At 54.0% G+C, this 22,954-nt stretch overlaps 1 protein-coding gene across 1 annotated transcript; it reads right to left on the bottom strand.

Moving 5' to 3' along the window:
- Positions 1-14,858: 14,858 nt before the first annotated feature.
- Positions 14,859-17,573, bottom strand: FOS (Fos proto-oncogene, AP-1 transcription factor subunit). The gene is made up of 4 exons (XM_075503268.1): positions 17,278-17,573; positions 16,591-16,830; positions 16,362-16,469; positions 14,859-16,251 (listed from the first exon to the last, which is right to left on the bottom strand). The coding sequence occupies exons 1-4, from the start codon at positions 17,416-17,418 to the stop codon at positions 15,643-15,645; spliced, it is 1,098 nt and encodes a 365-aa protein (XP_075359383.1). The 5' UTR covers positions 17,419-17,573; the 3' UTR covers positions 14,859-15,642.
- Positions 17,574-22,954: the final 5,381 nt, after the last annotated feature.

The following is a 22,954-nucleotide window of genomic DNA, read 5'->3' as shown; positions in this document are numbered from 1 at the left end:
GTTTGTTTTGGTTTGGGATGCATTTGTTTTTCTATGCGGGCAGCTCTGCTGAGTACATTTCTGAAGGCCGGAGGGCCAGGAGGAGACACAATCCCAGAGACGCCAAGAAAGTTGCTGGCTCTGTGATTTACCCCCCCCTTTTTTTTTTTGCCCCAGCTCCATCTGATGTGAGGATAAAAACCCCTCCAGCAGTCTTGCAGCTGCACCCAATCTTTGCAAGACTCGATCCAGAGCCTGAGTTGAAAGGCACAGTGCAAGACTTTGCATGTAAGGCTTCCACAGGGGAAAAAAAAAATAAAAAGCCTTGGGTAAAATCAATAGGGGCCACGCAGCCTTTATTTTAACATCTTGCCTGTCAGCAGAAGGATTGCAATGTAGAGGGAAGCAAAGGAAAACTTGCTGCTTGTGAAGCATTAGCCAAACACCTGGCTGGACTCATCCAGCCTCTCCAGCTTTGATAGGAGCTAGCTCACGTACGGAGGGATTTGGGCAGAGGCCATTAGCAGGAGCAGAAGGACCTTACTGTCAGGCTCAGCAAAAGGAGGAGGCTCCTCAGGTACTGCAGCTATTAGACCTCCTCAGCAAAAGCCCGCTCCTTCTGCGTCGTTGAGATCATTCTGCAGACACCATCTACAGCTCTGCAACTCCAATGACAGGGCTCCCAAAGGGAAGGGCAGGAATGTGCTTGACAGTCGTCAGGAGAGGAAGACAATTTCCCTGGGACTAACACCCTTCACTCTCAAGGAAACTCAGCACAGCAAAATGCCCCTGCTCCCAGCATCAGCAAAAGGAGAGACAACATTTGTTACTGCCTGTACATTTCACTATGTCTCCATTTTTATTCTGAAGGTCTTGAGAACAGAGCAGGGCACGTAAGACAGGCAGGACTCTGTAGCTGTGTAACTGCTAACAAACTGTTTCCTTTCAAACCCAGGTAATTAACCATCATTACAAGCACAACAGTGGCCATTTCTATTGCACAGCTGCAATGACCAGGGCTCCCACTGCTCTGCTTTCAACATGCTGAATGTCAGCAGACAGCGGTGAAGAAAGATGGTCCTCAGTGAGAAAAGGTAGTCATGAAATTAGTTATGTTGTTTTTGAAGAGAGACCTCCCTGGGCCACTCTGGAGACAGGACCCGAATGGCTGATTAACCCAAGCAAGTGCAACAAAGGGAATGTATCTCAAACTACACAGGGTTGGTTCTCTGATCTGGCATGGTGAGCAGCTGGACATAGCAGACTGTCAGGTATAGGGGACGTCAAGAGATCAAATTAGCTTAAACCTATAGATGCTTCTTTGATGACAGCAAGGAAAGAAAAACAACTAGAAGCATGACTGTTTCTGGAAATGCCTTAGAAATTGCAGACCCAACAAAGCACTGTAGCACCTATCACACAGTGGTCAATTGGGTTTGGACAGACCTCTACAGGCTCAGGAAGCCACCCTTCTAATGTTGCACCTGGCATGTCTGTAACACTGCTGCTTTGGGGTGCCTCACCTCCTCAGCTCTCCACAGCCATTTCCAAGTTGCCCTCAACATCTCTCTCCTGCCCACTCTTCAACCATGTAAAAGTTCCAGCCACCACAAGATAGCAGCAGCAGCAGCAACAGGTCAGTGCTGGGTTCAGAAATCTTCTAACTTGCCTTCCCTCCTCCACCGTGCAAGGAGTGAAGACAAGCTAACTTTTGAGAACCAGCTGCAGTGCTGCTGCTCACAGAGCAGGAAGCTCTACTGTACACTTTATCCAAACTCTTATCCAAGTCTTACTCCTAACTTCCCTTCTCACCACACAAGGATTTCTGTTCTGGGTTCAGAAGATCAGAAATAAATGTCATGAGCCCCACGTGGACAGGGCTTTTTTCTTGGTATCCATTTTGCTGCAAGGACATAAGTAATTTAATAGCAGTGCGGAAAGTTTTGAGGTACCTTCCCTCAGGGCTGTATTTTCCTACCTTTTTACTCACTTTAGAAATCACCCCCAACTTATACACACAGTGTAATGTTTGAATCCAACAAGGTCTACAGCCTCCTCTATATCCAAAGAGCCTCAGTGCCATGTGAACATCCTCTGCCAGTGCAGTAATTACAGCAAGACACTCCTTCAAGGATCTGGCCTCTGTCGACCATTCAGTATTGGGCTCTCACTGGCCCAAGACAGGCTCAGTCCAAGATCTCCCTAAGTCTTTCCTGCAGAACACAGTTCAGAGTCAAAAACAGACTTTGCAAAATAAACAAAAGCAAAGCTCTTCCCCTGACTAGCATAGCCTGTGGGAGTCCAAGCTCCTTGTGTGCTGTGCTTTAGTCTTCAGCACTTTTCACAACTGCCAGATCCCAACCCCACAATCTCTCTCAGAATTTTTACTGTTTCCTAGGGCAAAATCTGATAAGAGGTTGCCGGGGCCCCTGATCTGCATGGTGTTTACAGTAACAGACCACTCTATCCAAAGCTTCATTAGGTAAACTAGATTCAATATCAGCACATGTACATATTTGAGAGGATTAAGAACACGATTTCATCAAAAGGTATTTCAATTATCAGACTGCACAGCAGATACACAGCAAGGCCAAGGATTCTCAGAGCAAGTCCATGTACCAACATGTATCAACAAGCTGTCCGTTCCATGAAAAGTCTACCTGCCTACCTGGTCCTGCCCCAGGAAGCACCCTTGTGAGGCTCGGCAATTGTTGGAAAGCAGATGGGCGAGAGCGAGGAGGGCAGCCTGAGAGCAGCGTCAGTGCAGATGGGAGATGGGATCAGGTGGTGACTGGGGTAGAGGTTTTGTGGAGAGGACTGGAGGGTCTGTCTGGGACAGCTGGCAAAGCAAGCTGCTGCACTGTGGGTGGAGCATCAGCCCTTTGGGTCTGGCTGAGCCAGTAATTTAGATTGACTTTAGTGAGGCTCTCACTGCCATCTCCCCTAGTATTCTTACAGCCAAATTAGTGAGATAGCCACTGGGCACATGAATAATGAGGTTGGTTGAAAACTAGCTGGACCACCAAGCTCAAAGCTGATCAGCAGTACAAAGTCCAAGTGACAACCAGTGGAGTCAAACAGTATATCTCAAGGGTTAATGCTCTGTGATGCCTTTAACAACACTGTGAATGATGTGAGAAAGCATACGGCCAGCAAATTCATGCACAATACCAAATCAGGGGTAGTGGCTGATATACTTAGAGAGCAGGGCTACTACTTAGAGGAATCCCAATAGGCTGGATAAATGGCTGATAGGTACCTCATGAAGTTCAAAGAAAATCAAATGCAAAGTCCCCTGCCTGGGAGGGAATAACCCCTGCAACAGTACAGGTGCCGCCTGGCTGAGGAGCCGCTTTGCTGAAAAAGTGTTTGGAATTTGTAAAAAGTTTGGGAACGCAGTGGGGGAACTCTTCAAAGCATGTCCCCAAGATCCTGATTTTTTTACTACCAGGGTGGTCAAACGCTGGACCAAGTTGCCCAGAAAGGCTGTGGAACCTTCATTCCCACCGACATTCAAAACCCAACTGGACAATGCGGTGGGCAACACACTCTTGTTCGACCTGCTTTGAGCCGGGGGCTGGAGTAATGACCTCCGGGGTCAGAGCACCCCGATTCAATACTCCTCAATTAGAACTAGTCGCTTCTGCTTTTCTCCCCCAGTGCTCAGCTTCCTGGAGACCAGCAGGGAGCAGTGAAAGGCGAGGAATGAAGACTTACCCACCGGACCAGCAGCATTCCTGCCAGGCTGCAAAAACATGCCGGGACTGCCCAGGGCTGCAGTGACGAGTGCCCAGCCCAGGGAGGCGGGGCGGGGACCCGGCCGGCCACCGGCCGACAGAGGGCACTGCGGGATGCTCCGACCGGGCAGTGACCGGGCAGTGACCGGGCAGGGACCGGGCAGGGACCGGGCAGGGAGCTGCCAGCCGGCCGCGGCGACACGCGGCGCCGAGCACCGCCGGGGAGCGCGGGTCTCAGGAGGGGACTTGCGCGGGGACCTGGCCGAGGCACGGAGAGGCTGGGGAGCGTCTTCCTCAGCCGGGAGTCAGGTGGAGGGGCTGCCCCGCCGGCTGCACCCACGGGTGCCGGCCCACGAGCCGGATGCCCAGTAACTCCCGAGATCGGCTCGGTATTGCTGCTGTAGGCGTTGGACGTTGCTTGTTGCTTCAAGCGTCTGGGGCTACAGGGTTCATATTGCCCAACTCTCCTCCTTGATCTCGAGATCTAAACACATGCTTAACAAAAACCGAAATTTAAATTCTTACATAACCACATGACTCCAGGCACAGGGATGATGAAACGCTAAGTAGCACCAAGACTCTTCCACTGACACAGGACCTGGAGCAGACTGCCAAAACCCAGCAGACACGGGCTGCCTGTGCCATTCTACTGGACAGCTTTGCCACAGCTCAGGATCATGCTCACATCCATCATGAAACTGAACACCTGGGCCACAGTGACATTTGCATGCTTCTGTCAGTTCCAGTAAAAACTATAGCATACTGGTTTAAGCCACAGCCCTTTATCCACAGATGATACATATGGAAAATCAGACATGGCGGAAAGAAACCCCAGTGAATGGAAGTCTCAGAACCCCGAAGACCTGGGTTTAGAGGTGGCTGAGCCTAAAAGCGCTGCCTCAGGGGGTCTGACTCTGCATTGATGCAACTGGCTGGGGTGGTTTCAGGCATTCCCATGCTAGTCTCTCCACCCTGCTCTCCTGGCCTGGGTTAACACACCCGTTCCAGGGGAGGCAGAAAGGAAGGGGAACTTCAGCCTTTGTCACTGGGCATTGGGGAGCTCTGCACAAGCCCCTTTCCTCAGTCGCTTGGTTAGCTAACAGCACTGGGAATGGGGGAGGGTACACACAGGCTCCTTTTTGTCAGCTGGGAGAGCTAGCAACCCACTACAGGCAGCGAAGATGGTATTTAAACTGCTAGTTACATCTGTCAGAGCATGTCATCCAGATCTTAGAGATGCTCATACATATACATAGAAACGCTTCATACATCTGGAGTAGTTCCTTGCCACAAACCCTGCATATTACCGCTCGGCTGCTTTCACACACACCACCAGTGCATTACTCCTCTACTCTCCCTGACCCAACCGATCCCGCCGATCATAGACTCAATGCATCGCATAGGTTGGACGGGGTCTCTGGAGGCCACCTAGCCCAACTCTGTTCAAAGCAGGTCCAGTTACAGCAGGCTGCTCAGGGCCTCAGCCAGTCAAGTTCTGACGACCTCCAAGGCTAGAGGTTCCACAACCTCTCTGGGCAACCTGCTCCAGTGTTTGACCACCTTCATGGTAAAATATTAGGATTTTAGCACACGCTCTGAAGAGTTAGCACTCCAAACTGAATTTAGGCTAATCACTTAGGCCCTCAACATGCTGCTCCACAGGAGTTTATACAGCTCTGTCAACTACAAGATCTGCCTCTTCCATTGCTCTGGTATTAGCATTTGACTGATCCTGCAGCAACTTTGGTCAGGGACTCAGACCAGCTGGAACTCAACCCTCCCACATAAATATGTTCGTTGTGCCAGTGTAAATTCCTGAACCATTTCATTGAGAGGCAAGACAAGTAACTGTGTAGAAGCCAGGAAGGAAACAGAATCACATGGATGGGAGCAGAGAAGATAGCAGGACCACACATGTAGATTCATTTAAGCTATACTGAAACTGTAGTTTCAGCACCTCACTTTACCTGGCTGTTAAGACAGGATCACACTCTTCACCTGCTTCATATGGTTCTGGGGGACAGCTAATTGAGTCAGTGAAAAGCCAAGGTTGTCACCTTCAAGGCACCTGGTGGCCTGGCACCAGCACATCAAAAAAAAAGGTCTCCTGAAACACCAAGATAGACTGTAGGCAACAACTCTGACTCTCTGGCACAAGAAGACTCTGCAATAATGTAATGCTTGCCTGTGCAAGAGACCCCATTTTCCAAGGACCTGTCCAAATTTGGAGAATGAGCTCCCTAGGCACTAAGGACCCTTCAGTACCTGCCCCTCCAGACTGCAAGCTATGCCACTTTCACCTGTAATGCAAACACACTGCAACACAGAATCCGCTAGGGAGAGGAGAGGGGAACAAACCACACATTTGCGTATTAGTCACATTTGAGGTTAATGGGAAAGTACTCAGATGCTGTCCTGAACGGCTCATGGTAAGCTGCAGAATAGAACAGAACACTTCAATCGTTAGTGCCCATAAGGAGCTCTGAAATCCTCAGGTGGAAATCATTATATAATAAATACTTTGTCCTCATAAACACAGGTGATTATTTCAGTGCATGATGTTTCTTAAAAGGAAATGCAAACCTTTGGTTAAGAGTCAGAGCTGGTCTTTACCATATTCTGTGCCTGATCACCTGCAGGGCACAATCTGTCATGCAATATCCAGTAATTAAGCTATATTTACAACAAGATTGGAAGCTGTGAGATCACTCCCTGTGCAACTACACGTGCCTTAAATTAGCTGTGATAATCATTCTCACATGCACACAACAGTTCAGGCCTTTAGCACCAGCCAATGTCTGATGTTACAACAGCAAGTGACAATGTGACATGGAGAGGAAAAATAATGCAGACTCTGGTCATAAAGTGGTTTGGAAAAAGGAGATTTTGCTGGGGTTTGACTGCATGGCATTATACTCAATTCCATATATCCAGCAAATGGAATTGGTTGGCACTTTGATCACAAACACACAGATATCACCGACTCCAGAACTGTCGTCTTAATATTTGTTCTCTACAGGGAATAAGCAAATAAGCTGCATTTATTTTTGGCATGAAAATACTTGCACAGTAAAATGTTTTTCAAATTATAGGTTCTAAAAATTATTTAAAAATGGAAACATTTCAGATCTGGAGTGCTGAAGCCCTCTTGGCAAAGATGACATGTTTACATTATACGACAGGTTTATCAAGAAGCCATGTTAATCTTGCTCTTGTGTAACGAGCGAGAGTCTTGCACTCCTGTAGTACCTTTCCGCAACAAGGACTAAAGCTACAACAAAAGGAGTTTCATTAGGAAGGCGATTACAAGTTCAGGTCTTGACTAAATTTGCTGAGACTAAGAGCAAGAAGCCATACCCAGTGAAGCATTTGCCCTCAGTAGGGTCCCTAGGAATATAGAGGTATATAGAGTATACATAAAACTTTTCTCAAATAAATGTCCCTAATTGGGAACATCCTTTCTGGGGGAGGCAGCTTGTATGAGTGTCATTCTGCAGTTCTAAAAGCTGTGGAAACCATCCTATTGGTTTGCCATGCCCCTCAGCTCACAGACTGAAACAAAGATCTTAAAGATAAACAACCAGGTAGAGTAACATGTTTCCTTGTGTGTTATTCTACTGTATTTCTCTCCAATTACAGCTACAATCTACCTTTCAATGTAAAACATTAGTTCCCTTAAATCCCACCCAATATTCAGGATGATTTGGGGGTAGTTTACCAAACACTGCAGTGATCAGGATTCCTTTTGGAGCACTGAACACCTTACAAAACCCTTACAGTGAGGTAAATCCTCTACACTGCCAGAGCTTGTTTATAGAGTGGTGACACAGGCAGCATCTGCAATACCAAATGAAGCAGGGCCAGGAGGTACACTCACCACATCCAGACTACACAGCACTTGGCCCGTGGTCACCTCTGAACTACACGTGGTGTCCCTGTAGCCCTAAGGCATAAGTATTATTTGAGGGGTGTTATTTCAAACACCCAGAATTGAAGAAACGAGGGCTGTGCTGTAGCCCAGAGGGGTGAAGCTAAAGGACTTGTCATATGCCAAAGCACAGAGGTGTGTTTTACAGGATGAAACCTACTAGGATATTGCTGGATGACCCACAGAGTGGACGGAGCCCGGTTTCACACAGTCTTGCCCACTGCTCATCAGACACATGCTACCCTCTGAACCATGCCCAAGCACCACCTTGGAAATTGCTAGTTGACACAGGCCAAGACTGTTTCAGGGACCTGGGTTATTACTGTGTAATAGGGCAGGGTGGAAAACCAGCAGTCTGATGCCCAAGCTTGCTACCGACCCCCTTTGATTTAGCAGCACAGGCATAGCCAAGGAACCCAGGCTTGTGGCAGCTGGAACTTGCCAGCAAACAGCAGGAAAAAAAAAAAGGGGGGGGGAGGATGGGAGGATCTGAGACTCTCATGAATAGTTAAAGCTGTGAAGAGCTGAATTCTTTGAAAGTCTCAGAGTGAAATCCCTATCTGTGCCGAAACTCCATTCTTGGCTTTGCACTCACCTCTTATGTAATGACAGCAAATTACTTTGGTTTATCTACCTTGGTGTCCTCGAGGTTAGTGACACATCATCATTAGGTTACGTTACTATTTTAATTCAATTGCCATACCACATGCTTAAATGCTGTAACAGAGCTTGTCCTTCTTTCTACCGTGTGCTACCGGCAACTGTCATTTCTCCTACAATTAGAGTTCAAATGCTTCACAGCAACAATTGCATCATTCTCATGCTGAAGCACCCACTATACTTCAGAGCAGTGTCAAAATAACATTTTACTTAAAAACCCCAATAACCTGGTAAATCTGAATCCTGTACATTTCAGATTATAGGCTTTAGGACTGACACTGCTACTGTATTTTATGGCCTTTGCAATACTGTTACATATTCAAAATGAACACTTAGTTTTGCAAATATAAACAGGTAAATACGGTATTATGAGTTGGTTTCACTTGCCTTATTCCCTAGCATAAGATGATTAAAGATGGGCTATTTAAAAGGACCTAAATCCTTACCAAATAGAAGATGTGACACAATCAGAATTAAAATGACTCCTTTAATGTTGCAGCTGGTTGTCTTTAGCCAACAGGATCAAGTTACAAAACATTTGTATAAAAACAAAGCTCAAACATAATCAGTGAAGAGGAGCTGAAAATCTGTTGTTCTGCAGACCAAAGATGGGGGGGGGAGGGGGAACAGAACAAGAGCTCCATAACTGGAAATAATAAAGACACTTTGTCCACATGCTAGCTACGACCTTCTTTTGTTTTCCCATGATATCCTGTTGATATAACATCCAGGTCCCTTGTGGACATCCGCTGTTTCCAAATGAGAAGAATGAGTGTTGTTAGTTTCACTTCAGCACCTCACCGGGTCACGAGCCTACCTACCATGTCTGCAAAGCCTGCCGGAAGCAGCGTCAAAGAACCACCTTATCAGCAAAAGATCTGAACGGATGAGGAGCACGGACATATGAGATCACATCTTGTGGTTATTTAAACAAATTTCAAATGCCATTACAATACAGAAGCACAGAATAAGAGCAAAAGTTCAGCTAAATACTTAGAAACCCACATTGGAATAGTCATAGTTGATGAGATTGAGCACACCTTTTCCCCCTCTCTGCTACCAGCCACAGTCTTCTGACACTACCTGACAGCAACCACCTGAAGAAGGTTGTAAGGACAAAGTCAGGGTGTAGTGCTGCCTCCCTGCAGTATTCCCCGAGACCCCAGAAATTTAGAAAAATCAGGACTTCCACAGGCAAAGGGGTTATTTTTTTATTTAATAGTCCTCACTAGTTTTTTCTTCTGTTTGTTTTCTGGACTTCTTTTCAGCTCAGAAAAAATCCTTCTAGTATCCACAAAATCATGCAACACTGTTTTCCACAAGTAACCACAATATGGAATGAGCAGCCTCATCAAGTCTGGTTTTATCCCACATTTTCCCCAAGTTTCATTTGATGCATATCATTCTTATGTTGAAAGAAACCTGCCCTCACTCATGTCTCTGTAAGAGTCCTAGTTAGTTTATCTGTTTCTCACCCAGAAGCTGTTCCACGCCTCAGAACACCTATTTACTTCTCTGCACCTCTTACAGTGCTCTACGTCCTTCTGAAGATGAGATCAGAACTGTACACAGCATTCAAAGCTCTGGCACACCATGGATTTACCCCGTGCCATAATAATGCTCTCTGCTTTGTTCTCTAGCTGTTTTTCCTTCCCTCCTTTCTTCCCTCCCTTGATTTGCTCATTTACCAAGCCTTGAGCTGAGATTTTCATAGAAGTATTATGCCAAGATCTTGTTCCTAAGTGATAAATCAGCTTCTAGGCTCTTCCTGGATATTTAAAGTTAGGATTGCTTATCTCCCATTTGAAACACTTTACATTTATGTACATCAAATTGCATCACCCACTCACTTTGTATTGTGATGTTTTACCGAAGTTCCTCTCAGACCACAGGCTCCAATTCAGATCCTTGTGGAACTTCACGTATTGACTCCTTCTACCAAGAAAACATTTTTGCTCTGTCTTACAGCAACCCGTCTTTAACCCAGTATCATCTACCCATGTGAAAACTCCTCTTATTCCATAGTTTCTTCAGAAGGTTTTGCTGATAGATTTTGTTGAATGCTTTTTAGAAACCCAAGTAAGTGACATCGGCCAAATCTCTCCTGTCCACATGCTTTGCCAGCTCCTCACAGGACTTCAAACAACATGCGAGGCCAGGACTTCTCTTTAGAAAAGCTCTGCCAGCTCTCCTGGTACACCATTTTCTCCCTGCGCCCACTAGTTCACCTTTTTAAACAGTTTTCATTAATGTGCCTCATACAGATAACAGGCTCATTCCTCAGCAGCTCTCCAGAACTTTTGTAGCCGCTTTTTTTTTAATTGGCCTATCAACTATCTTCCCATTCTCTGTTATCAAAGCGCTTCTAAATGCAATGTTACACAAAACCATTAGTAAGCAGCTCAGCTATTTAAATCTTGACTTCTCTTAGAACTCTTGGATGAATATCATGCAGTCCAACTGTTCAGTGCTTTTTATTTTAGCTATTTGTTTCATAACCTTTTCTACAGACTTCAGCTTGAGACATACCCTCTGATAAATCTTTCACAACATTGAGTATAAGCACAGGAATCTTAAGTTCCTCTACAGTGAGCACAGAACAAAATACTAATTTAACTTTTTTCTAGAACCTTATCTCCTCTGAACAATCCATTTATTTTTGACTGTCCACGGGCTCTGACAACTTTTTTGGCAGGCTTCCTGTTCTATTTTGACCGAAAGCAGAGGAGTCAGATTTACTGGCAAAGTAACAACAAAACAAATGACAAGAGAACCAGCAGAACAAGTGTTCAAGGATACAGGTGCCTGGTCACCTGCTACACTGAAGTCAGGTTTCACAGGGTAGCTCTTGTACTGCAAGTGCAGTAAAAAAAATGGTTATTGTTTTGTTTCACCTAATTCCACAAGGAGATAAAAGCTTATTGTCATTACATCTTTTTTTATGTTAAGTCAAAGTATATCACCTTTGATTTTCCAACATCACAGGTCAATTCTTCCAGCTAAGAGCCGATTGTGGAGATTTGCAGGTGGAGAGGTGATGCTAGGGAAGCCTCGTTAAGGACACCGAGAGCTACAAGCCATCACGCGTGAACCCACCTGGGATTCAGCACCCAGCACTGCCGGGAGGCAGGGAAGCTCCCGTTCCTTCTCCTGACACCCCCCCAAAGGGGACGAGAGCGCTGGAGGGGGGGTAACGGAGCCCACGCAGCCTTGTCAGCCCACCGCGGGCGCCCACCTGCGAGGAGCCCCGCACAGAGCTCAGCCAGGGGCTTCGCACCTCCTCCAGGCTGGGGCAAGACACGGAACGCTGGCCCCGGCGGCGGGGACGCTGCCAGGGCAGGGCCGGGCAGCGCCCGGGGGAGGCTGAGGAACATGGCCGCCCGCCCCGCGCGCCGGCCGTTGGGCCAACGGCCCGGCCCTCGCGCGCGCCCCCCTCCCTTCTGGAACCTTCCCGCCGCAGAGCCGCACGCGCGAACCGACACCCAGCGCCCGCCACGGGAAGAGAGGCGCCGCCGCTTTACCATATATGGGCACGGCCGGAAGTACTTGCGTCATGGCGTTGGCTCGTAGCGTCTCAGCGGGGAGCGGGACGTCACGTCCCTGACGCGCCCGCCGCGCGGCGCCCTGGCAACCAAACAGTAAACACGGTGGCGGGGAGGGGCGGCGAGCGCGCAGGCGCGGCGGGGCTCGGCGCGGCCCGGGGCGCCGGCAGCAGCGGAGGAGGAGGAGGAGGTGGCGGCCCCCGCGGCGCCCCGAGGCCTGCGCGGACCGGGCCGGGGAGGGCGGTGGGGCCCGGGCGACCCGCTGGCCGCCTGAGGGGAGGGCGGCTGTGCCTGCGGCGGGGCGGGCCCGGGAGCGACCCCATGGCTCCCGGCCAGCGCGGAGGGTCCCGGGGAAGGCCCGCCTCAGTCCCGCTCCGGGCCTCTCCACCGCCCGCCGTTCACCCGGCTCCGTGAGAGAGCCCCGCGGGGTCGCGCTGGGGCTGGCCCGACGCTGGGAACCTCCGCGGTGATTTCAGGTACCGGCAGCGGTGCCAGCTCGGGCCCCTGCGCCCGGCCCTCAGGCCCGCGGGGGAGAGGGGCCGCCCCGCCGCGGCCCGGGGGCAGGGGCGCTGGAGACGAGGGGTGAGGGGGGTGCGCCGGAGCATGTCGGGACTGCAGCTTCTGTCAGCATCGAAGCAGTCCCGGATCCGCAGCACCCTCCCGTACGCGGGGCTGCTTTGCTGTGCAGCCCTTATTTATTCTACTAGAAACGTGTTTAAGTCTCTTCGTGTTGTTTTACAGCTCTGCTTTTTGTAATTCGTAATAACAATTTCACTATTCCTTGCGTTGTGTGGCAGTTTCATTTCTAAGAATTAATTACATTACTGCGCTCAATGGGAGCACAGGAGGCGTCAGAAATAATGCGAGCGTTACCTGCTTGTCTTATCTCATTCCATTGTTTTGTTTCACTAAGCCTTGTACCGGTATCTGTGTGATGTATCAGATACAGCTTATAATTGAGGCACATGCATGTAATCCGTCCCAAGCAGAGATTGCTGCGTTACTCCCTCTCATGGCCCTGTTGAAGTTAGTGGCAAGTTTCCCACTGATTTAAGTGAGATTTCACTCCAGAGTTCTCAAATGCAGACAAATTATGTCCATGACACACCATAAATTTTATCTAGCGTATCCTGAATTCTGGATCGTCCCAGGCTGAAGGCAAAGAGTAGGGCTGGAGCCTGGGGTTAAACATAACGTCTCTCATGTAGTGCCACCCCTGAGTTTGACATTGTTGTGTAACAAATGCAAAAGCTGACACTTCTACTTGGCACTTGCTGTCACTGCTGTTAGAAAGGAAATGCTCAGTTAGGCTGCAGGACTGCTGTCTCGGAATTCAGCACTAGATTTTGCTTTAACCTGTCTAGTGATCATGAGAGATAATGGGGCCAGGATCACTCCACCTACTTTGAGGGGACTGTATGGTGTTTTGGGACTCTATAGAGCCCTGCTCCTTTCTGCCTCTCTGCTGAATGTCTGGTGATTTCAACAGCGTGTGTGGGCTCTCTAAGACCTCTGAATTCTCCAGCTCTGAACCTGATGGTCTTTCAGCAGAAGGCACGTTGTGATTCCAGATTTACTGACTTCACGGGGTTACTTGTCACCTAAGTCTCACTCTCTTGCAGCTACACCTACATGACTGCTTCAGGGGTCAGTACTACTGTGCATTTGCTGCACCTGGGTGTTGCCCTTGTAAACTTGAGTGGTGATGTGAAAGTAGCTGCTTCTCAGTGGGTGGCATCTCAGTAGCAACTGGGGTCATTCTTCGTCAGTTGTCAGCCCTGCCTCCAGCTTAATGTTGAAAGATGGGAAGCCGCGTGTGTAATATTTGCTTTTGTACAGGGCAGGCCTTGTTGAGCAAGCCGTGAAGCTGCAATACACCCTATTGAGATGAGATACATCCTGTGCGTGTTCTGATTAGGGAAGGGGTGAAGAAAGCAGAGCCTGCTACAGTGACCAGGAAACGCGGAGTTACACAAACCCAGCCCTGAACACCAGAGAAACCTCCAGCCTGCAGAGATTGCCTGAGACCACAGCATCAAGGTGGCCTTTCAGCTGGACACCCGTGCCAGTGTGCAGGTGGCATCTTTGCCTCTGCCTTGAGAAAGAAGTTCTCAGGGGCTGGAGGCCATTGGGGAGAACTCGCTGTTCTTCTGGGACTCTTCATGTGTGAGCATTAGGGAGGGAGCAGAGTCATGCTCTGCATGCAGGGGCAACCTGCCCCAGCTCCTGCCCTGCCAGAGGGGCACATGTTTCACTGAGCAGGAATGACAGAGGGTAGCAGCCCCTCTAAAATAACTCAGTGCACAGACCCCAGGGAGGGAGTATGTTCCTAGAGCATGTGGGCTGTTTGCCATAACTTATAGTCATTCAAGGACTGAGCTAGCTTTAATAGAAAACAGGGGGCAAGGGAAGGGTCAGTGCTCTGCCTTATACCACTCAGCCCAAAGTGAAAAAGAAAGTGCATGAGCATTTCTCCTCCCCTCATGGCCAGAAGGCAATACTCTGTAGCTGCTCCTCAAGGTGCCAGACCAAGTTTGGGGCACCCAGAGCCAGGGTGCATGTCCGCTCCTCCCCAGGCAGGAGGAAGTTGAGCTGTTAGGCACACACAAATGATCAGGTAAACCCCAGCCTGGAGATGGCCTCCCTGAACTCACCTGCCCTTTTAATCTCCTTTCCAGGGAGGCCTCCAGCTTGTCCCTGAAAGGCCACAGCAGGTGACATGCAGAGGAGCACAAGGGGACAGACCAGACCCAGACAGAGTGGATGGGGAAGGCCATGAAGAGTGACCCCACTGCCCACCAGGATGGGTAGGAAGGCCATGGCCACAGCCAGCCCTGATCAACACCAGGGCAAGGGCAGGTCTGCCCTGGTAGTATGATATTCCCACCCCATGCCTCAGGTGGCTAGCGCCAGTCTGCAGTTTATAAAGCCCAGCCTAAATTAGAGGCTAGGGAACCCCTTTAGGGTCACAGGGAAGCGATGCAAAAGGTAACGCAAGGACAGCCCTAGCAGTCAACTTAAATGCTTTTATTGACAATGTCTCTGAACAATAATAAGCAAACAATGCTTAAGTTTCATCCAAATTCACTTTCCACATGTCAAAAAAGACCTCAAGGTAGAAAAAAATAAAATAAAAATATAAATATCTGAGAATCCATCTTAATAAATAAATTAAAAACACAATAAAAACGTTTTCATGGAAAACTTATGTCAGAACATTCAGACCACCTCAACAATGCATGATCAGTAAAGTTACAATGAACATCAATGTAGACCTACAGTACATGGATATAGCTATTTATCTACCTACTAGAAAATAAAATAGAGTCTCTTTCCCCCCACATAAGATGGGTCATTGCTAAGTCATCAGAACACAATATTGCCAGGAACACAGTAGTTATTGTTAATCAGCTGCACTAGATACGAGTTGGAGATACCCAGCACCAGGTTAAATTCCAATCATTAAAACCAAGAGATTAATTAGTTAATGCTAGTGATACTAAGGAGGGGAGGGAGTCACCTACCCAGCCATGTGGGACATGCTACAGACTACCAGCTCTCATGGATGGGCCATTGGGGACAAGACAAACTCCATGCGATTTGCTACATCTCTGGAAGAGGTACGAGGCCTCGGTGCGGGGCGCTCTGCCAGGCCCCGGGGCACCAGGCCAGATGGGGGGGTGGCGGTGGCGGGGCCCTCCCCAGGCCCAGGGAGCCCCATGGGGTGCAGCGGCGAGTCCGTGGGGGTGCACGGGCAGGGGAGGGGGCCCGGCAGGTCAGTCAATGCTGGAGCCCCTCACAAGGCCAGGAGGGTAGGGGAGCTGAGGGAGTCGGACGAGGGCTCGTTGCTGCTGCTGCCCTTCCGGTGCGCGGCAGCGCAGCTGGGGAAGGCGTCCGCCTCGGGGTAGGTGAAGACAAAGGTGGAGGTGTAGGTGCTGGGGCACGGGGTGCAGGTCACCACAGGGGTGCAGAGGGGCTCCAGGTCAGTGCTGGTCCCGGCGCCCAGCGACTCCCAGTCCGACGTGTAGAAGGAGGAGGCCCCAGGCAGGTCCATGTCGGGCACGGAGCGGGAGGCCTCCCGCGGCCCCGTGGAGAAAAGCAGCTCGTCGAAGGGCTCGGCCTTGAGCTCCAGCCCGCCGCCGCCGGTCTCCTTGGGCGGCACGGCCGGCGGCGCCTCAGCCACCAGCGGCAGGGCGAAGGCAGCCTCCTCGGCCACGGGCGGGCTGGGGGTGCCCAGGTCCAGCGCGGTGGCAGCCGCCAGCTCCTCGGAGAAGCGCAGCTCCTCGGGCATCTTGCAGGCGGGCCGGTGGGCCGCCAGGATGAACTCCAGCTTCTCCTTCTCCTTCAGCAGGTTAGCGATCTCTGCCTGCAGCGCAGACTTCTCCTCCTCCAGCTGGTCGGTCTCCTGCAGGGAGAGCAGGGCTGTCAGCCAGGGCCGGCATCACCCCCGGCTGGAGTCCCGCTCCTCTTGCCACCCCCCCGGGTACTCCCCCCCACCTCCCGGGCAGCACTTACCGCCTGCAGCGTGTCGGTGAGCTCCCGCCGGCGGTTGCGGCACTTGGCCGCTGCCATCTTGTTCCTTTCCCGGCGGATCCTTCTCTTCTCCTCCTCCTCCGGGGACAGCTGTGGGCAGAGAGAGGGCCGGTCAGTCCCGCCGCCATCCCGGTGCCCCCCGACCGGGGCAGCCCGCCGGCCGCGCCCCCCCCCCCCCCCCCCCCCCCCAATAACGCCAGTCCCTGCTCACCTGCTCCACTTTGCCCCTGCGGCCGATGCTCTGCCCGCGGCCGCCCGGCGCCTTCAGCACTTCGGGGCGGGAGTAGGCGGCGGGCGCCGACACGCCGTAGGGGTGCCCGCGGCTCTGGGAGGGGGCCACCGAGGAGATGAGGGTGGGCTGCACCAGCCACTGCAGGTCGGGGCTGGTGGAGATGGCCGTCACCGTGGGCACGAAGCTGGCGCTGGAGACGGCCAGGTCGGTGCAGAAGTCCTGCGGGACAGAGAAAGGGGGGGCTGCCGTCAGCGGGGCGCCCGGGCCGCTCCCCGCCGCCCCCGGGGCCGCGCCGGCCGCGGCGCCGCGCTGCCAGCGCCGGCTCCACACGAGAGCGGCCTGTTATAAATATCTCTGACGTCCGCGCTGACGCAGACGCTGCTCCGGAGTCTCCTCAATGAACTCGCGTTTTATCAATGAAGCCGCTTTACACACCCGCCGCAGAGCGCGGCCCGAGCCACGGCTCCCCCCGCCCGCCCCGCCGCGGCACCGGGGCCGCTCCCCCCCGCCAGCCCCCGGCCCGGAGGCAGCCCGCCGCGGCCGGCCCTCCTCCGCGGGCACCGCCGGGCCCCGCGCCGTCCGCTCCCGTCCCGCGGTCCCGTCCCGTCCCCCCCCGGGTGCTCCCGCCCGGCGACGAGGGCGCAGCCGGCGTGCCCGGCGCCTCACCTGCGGGTTGACGGGCGAGCCCATGCTGGAGAAGGAGTCCGCCGGGGAGGGGTAGTAGGTGAGGCTGTCCCCGGCCGGGGAAGCGCTGCTGCAGCGGGAGGAGGGCGCCTCGTACTCTCCGGCGAAGCCCTGGTACATCATGTCGGCTCGGTGCGCGCAAGCCGGCGGTGCGGGGTGATGCGGGGTAATGCGGTGGTAGCGGAGGCCCTCGGGGAGGAGGCGAGGAGGGAGCCGGCTGCGTGCGTCCCTCTGTCCGGTCCGCGCCGCGCGTCTCTCCGCTCCGCCGCCGGGGCTGCCTCTGCTGCTGAACTACCGCGCGGCGCCTCCCTTTTATATCCTCCCGCCGACGTCACTGGGGACGCGCCACCCGCGCCCGCGGGGGGGCCGCCCGCCCCGCGCCCGCCCCTCGCCGCCCCCGGGGCCGCCCCGCGCGCCGCTCGCCGCCGCCTCCCGCGGAAGAGACCGCGACGAGGGGCAGGAGGCGGCCGCCGGGGCGGAGGGAGCCTCGCGGGCGGCGCGGGGGGGTGCGGCGGCGGGGTTCCCCCCCCCGCGCGGAGTGGTACGGCCGGGCTCGGGAACCCACTGACGCAGATATCCTTATATGGGATACATCCTGTGCGAGGGGGCGTGACTGACGGGAAGCGCTCCAGGCTGCAGCCAAGTGCGGCGGGCGGCGCGCGGGACGGGGCGGGGCGGGACGGGACGGGACGGGACGCAGCGGCCCCTCCCACCCCCCCACGCGTGGCGAGACCCCGCCGAGGGCCCCGGCGCTCCGGCGTTGTCCCCGCGGGCGCCGTCCCGCCGCAGGTGACCCCCTCCCGGGGGGGGCCGGCGGCACCGCGGCTCGGCGGGGCCCCCGCGCAGCCCCGCCGCGGAGCAAGGCGCTCCAAGGGAGGCGGCAAAGCAGAGCCGGGGGCCGGGCCCCGCAGCGGGCCGGCCCGCGCTGTGCCCTGCAAGTAAAACCCCGTCCCCGGCACAAAGCGGCGTCTGCCCGTAGCTGGGCACGGGGACACGGCGGGCCCCGCGAGCGGACAGCCTGACCTACCCCCTTCCCTGCAGCGAGGAACAGGCTACGCTCATGTGGCACTATTTACTTGAGTACTATATATGCGGAGTAATAGGCGAGAGGGAGGGTAATGGCACGGGGCGCTGGGAAGCCCTGCCAGGGAAGCCTGGGGGGCCGCAGCCCCCCCGGAAGGTTGGGAGAGCTTGGGAGCAGCGCTCGGGGGTGCTGGGACACCCGCCAAGGGCACGGGCAGGGGGCCACCGGGAAACCACCGGCAAGGAGCGAGGGGTGAGGCTCGTCCTTTCCTCCAGTTTGGGTTTTGTTTTGATCCTTGTTGCAGCGAAGCCCGGAGACACCCACCCACGACGGGGATGTCAGGCAGCCCTGGCTCAGGTCAGGCTAAGCTGGGAGCCAGACCGCAGACTCGCCTTGCACAGGAGCCAAGAGATCGCGGCTATAGATAGTAACAGGGAAGCTGCAGCAGCAAGCGTGTTTACAGCAACAAACAGAGCCTGCAGCGCAGTCTCCAAGCAGGAGCGTCACCCAGCCAGGCTGGGATCCTGCTGGCAGCCTCTCCTGCTGTTTGAGCTCATGGGCTAAATGCAGCGCCTGATGCTGCTGCTGTTGCTGTTGCTGCGCGAGCAACCTCCGTTCTTAGAGATCTGGGCCACGGGGGCGGGAGAACTGGGCCAGCTGCTATTTCTGAGCTGCCCGTCAGAGCGGAGGGGATAGCCAAGGACTGCCGCAGCTCACGGCCCGCACCGCTCCCTGGGAAAGGACCCGTGGGGACCAGCACTGCCTCTCGAAAGCTCAGCACCGGTCCGTGGGCTAGCCCATCTTGGGGCAGGCGTCAGCCACCCAGCCACCCCAGGTCCCTGTGCTGCTGGGGGTCCTTGCCCTGGCCAGCATTATCCCCCATGCCGGCTGCCGAAGCAGTGGGGCGAGCATGGTCTCTTCAGCAGCCCCAGGCTGCGGGCAAGGAGGTCCCCTCTCAGCATTGCCCGGAGGAGGGATGTGCCAGCAAATTAGCAAAGCCACGACCCTGCCACCCCTGCCAGCAGCCAAGCAGCGGGCCAAACCTCTGCAGCCACGTCCCCAGCAGCGCCTGGGTTGACGCACTGGTGCCGAGCACGGGCAAGAGCCTCCAACCCAGTTTCAAGTCCCAGACATTTGCCAGGCACATTTCAGAAAACCCCTGCTTAGCCCTTCTGCTGTCTGCAAACTGCCCCAGGGTTCCTCTAGCCAAACTGCCCACCCTGAAAGAAGTGTCTGGAAATCAGGGAGGGGGGCCTGCTTCACCAAAGCTCAAAATATTTTTGTGGCGCCCATGCAACTGTCTGTTGCCATCTCCGCTGGCGACAGAGCGTGCTCTGTTTGTACCAAACGGAAAGTGCACGGACGCTGCAGATTTCTAACACGTGGAGGCAAGGAAACAGAGAAAGCGAAAACACATGACGTGGGTTTGTTTTTTGCTCCAAACGCGGGGCACACACGTTTTACCGCAGCATGTGTGAGAAAAAAAAAAGGAAGCAAGCGGTACCGCAGGGACAAAACAGAGTCAGAGCACGAACTCTCCTGCCCGGGTGACGGGGTTGCCCTCGCCAGCATGCCACCAGAGCCTGACGAAGGCTCCTTGCCCCCTTCACCAGCCGGGAACAGGCAGAGGCGTTCAGCCCTTCCAAAACAGCATGATCTGAGGAACGGACCACGAGTCCATCAAGCACTACAACATTATTAAACCTGTACAACTAGGGCCAGCAGGGTTTTGCTGGGCTCCGGCGGTGCTTGGCTGGGCCTCAGCTGTAGGGATGCACCACTACAGTGGGACTGGGATTCTCCCCAGCCCAGGGGTAGGGGTCCCCCATCCCAGCATCACCCTTTCCCCCTGCTCCAGACAAGCCCACAGCATGGATAGGCCCTGTGCTGGTGAGGAGGAGGTGGCTGCTGACCACCACTGGCAGGGAGATGGCTCTTCCCAGATGCCTAGCCATGGCCATGGCCACTGCACTGCTTGGGCATTGCAACAGTGCTGGCAGGGCAGGAGAGCACCCATCCAACGAGGATCTTTTCCTGGGTACCAACGGGACCCCTCTACCTGCCCGGCCCTCGCTTTTCCTCCTGCCAAGTAGGGAGGTGGGAAAGCCTGCAGCTCCTGGGCTTACAAGGGAGCAGCAAGCTCCCCGGCCCCAGAGTGCAGTATGGGAACTTGGCCCTGCTTTCACACCCCTCCTTCAGCTGAGCTTGTGACTGAGCCTGGGCTTGGAAAACCACAGCAGAGAAGCGCCTGAGGTGTGTGGGCCGGTGCAACCCACACAGCCAAAACCCACTTCGGGGGCAGGAGATGGCTGTGCCTAAATTTGGCTGCTCACCAGGGGAAAGCTCGTGCCAGCAGCCTGGCCCTTTGGCAGCCACGTGACAGCCCCGACTCACCCTCTGTCAGCAGCACCAACTGCAGCGTGGTTCCACATTCCCTCTCTGGGCACACACTGTGACAGACGTCTGCCTCCAGCTAACCAGGGGCTGCTGGGGTGGGTGGGAAGGAGACCTGGGGGCCAGAGTCCAGCAGCAGGGCTGGCATGCAGGGAACACTGCTGTGGGTACCAAAAAATAGCTCCTCACTGTAAAATACCCCTCTGCACTGAGAAGCCATCACTGCCTGGCCAAGCGTCCTGCCCATACCATCAGAGGATCCATGCAATAGCCTGAACACCCGTTGCGGTACAGACTGCATAGGCAGGCTCCAGGGGCATTAATGCAATTCCCCCTGCACACACCTGCACACCCGCTGTTCCCGGTGTCCCCCGCCGCATGCATTCCCAGCACAGCACGAGGGACCCCTTCTGTCCGCCTGGCCCCAGGGAGGCTTGTGGAGCTGGGCAGGGGCTGCAGGGCTCAGGAGCTAACGGGATGGAAAAGCAGGAAAGGGGGCTGATAAACCAGTGGTGGGGGCCTGCCCCCTCTCTTGATGTGGCTGGGGAGCAGGGGATGGAGGAAGGGCCCTTAGCACGATATCCGGGGGGCCTGAGTGCCCCCAAGACACGCTGCAGCTATCGCCCTCCCACCTAGCCTGGGAGCCTCTAGGAGGGCAGGGTTCCCATCTCTGCTGGTCTTTAAAATGCAGCGCATACCCAAAGCAAAGTATAAACAGTAATTAATAATCACAGCAGCTGGGTGTGTGACAGGGACATCCTAAAGAATAAACACTACGAGCGGAGACATCCCGGCATCTCGTGGTCACACTGCCACATGCCACGGGCCACCAGTTACTGCGGATGATGCCATCGAGCCCTCCCACCTGTTCTCACCACTCTGCCTGCTGCTTTCGCCTGCACCATGGTGGATGCTAGCTCACCAGGCACAGCTGGACCTGGCTCCACACGCTGACAAAACCACACACCACTCACAGCCGGCAGGTCCAAAAGGCAGCTTCGCCCATCGCGGCACTTCCTCTGCACCCCATTGCCCCGGGGCCGGGCTGGCTGCTGTTGCCCCACGAGTGAGGGTTCATAGCCCAGAGCAATTCAAGCGCAAAGTTCTCCAGACACAGCTCCTGCTGCTGCCGCCGCCAATTCAAGCGCAAAGTTCTCCAGACACAGCTCCTGCTGCTGCCGCCGCCGTCCCTTCAAGCACCGCAGCCAGGCTGGCCTCTTATCTCCCCAATGGCTCCAGCGCCATAGGCCCGTCCCAGGGCGTTGTGCATGCTCATGGTTATAATCCCAGGGCATCAACCAGCCGGGAGGAGAGGAGAGGAAAAAACCTGAAACAAAATGACCCAGACATTTGTAAAACTTCTTGATATTGAGAAGTGAAATCCCAGAAATGAAAGGCAATAAGCTCGCACTTGGTGAGAGGCAGCACATTCAAACCCAGTGACAGGCAGGCTGATGCAGGTCTTTTCTGCTAATCAAACAAGATCCAAACGAGGCAAGCACAGCTACACTTTCCTCACTGGAACCCCGCAAGGAGTCTGTAATAAAACCCCACACAATCTAGAGAAAGCCTGGGCTTCTCGTTGTGCCCAAGAGCTTTTTGGAAGTGGCAGCTGGAGGGTCCCATCGCACAAGCTGCCTCTTCCCCCATGGGGCCAGGCAGCCGCAGCAATGCTTATGCCATGGGCTGGGGTCTGCATAAAGGGTCTGGGGTCTGGGTAAAGGGGTCCTGCTCCTCTGTCGGTGCAGTGGCTCTTGAAGAAAATGGGCCAAGGGTAGCAAAGGAGGAAGTGCTGAGATGAAGGAGGGAAAGGCCACTGTGCTTAGCTAAGGAGATTTTGTTGCAGGCGGAGAACAAAGCAGCCGAAGTGAAGGGAAGGGACAGGATGTTGAAGATTGTTTGGCTCAGGACAGAAAGAAACCCTGTAATTGTTGTGACTGGGGAGTGCGCTGGGGAAAGGCTCAAGGGGACTCAGGACAAACAAAGGATCACAAAGCTGAAGATAGCCTGGGAGGGAGGGGGACAGCCTGAGGCTTTGCCGTTGCCTGGAGAAAGAGCCTGCTTCACTGGAGGTAGTCCCCAAATCACCTTCCTCCTGTGCCATTTGGTGTCAGAGACCAGCACGCCAGGCAGGCTGCCCTGCAGGACAGCCACTAACACAAGCAAGGTCTCTATTTTTGAGTCCTCGGCTCTCGTAGTGATGGGGCTGTTGCAGGGACTCACAGAGACTCAGCCTGCCCT

Source organism: Mycteria americana, chromosome 5 (genome assembly GCF_035582795.1).
Source record: "Mycteria americana isolate JAX WOST 10 ecotype Jacksonville Zoo and Gardens chromosome 5, USCA_MyAme_1.0, whole genome shotgun sequence".
NCBI classification, from domain to species: domain Eukaryota; kingdom Metazoa; phylum Chordata; class Aves; order Ciconiiformes; family Ciconiidae; genus Mycteria; species Mycteria americana.
Note: the sequence above shows the minus strand (reverse complement) of the source record. Positions and strands in the feature narration are given on the sequence as shown.

Excerpts from the sequence above, each read along its gene's own strand:
- FOS (XM_075503268.1), bottom strand. The coding sequence starts at position 17,418 with ATGATGTACCAGGGCTTCGCCGGAGAGTACGAGGCGCCCTCCTCCCGC. Across the intron at positions 16,831-17,277 it reads GCTCGCCCGTCAACCCGCAG|GACTTCTGCACCGACCTGGC; the intron begins GTGAGGCGCCGG and ends TCTGTCCCGCAG. Across the intron at positions 16,252-16,361 it reads TCACCGACACGCTGCAGGCG|GAGACCGACCAGCTGGAGGA; the intron begins GTAAGTGCTGCC and ends CTCTCCCTGCAG.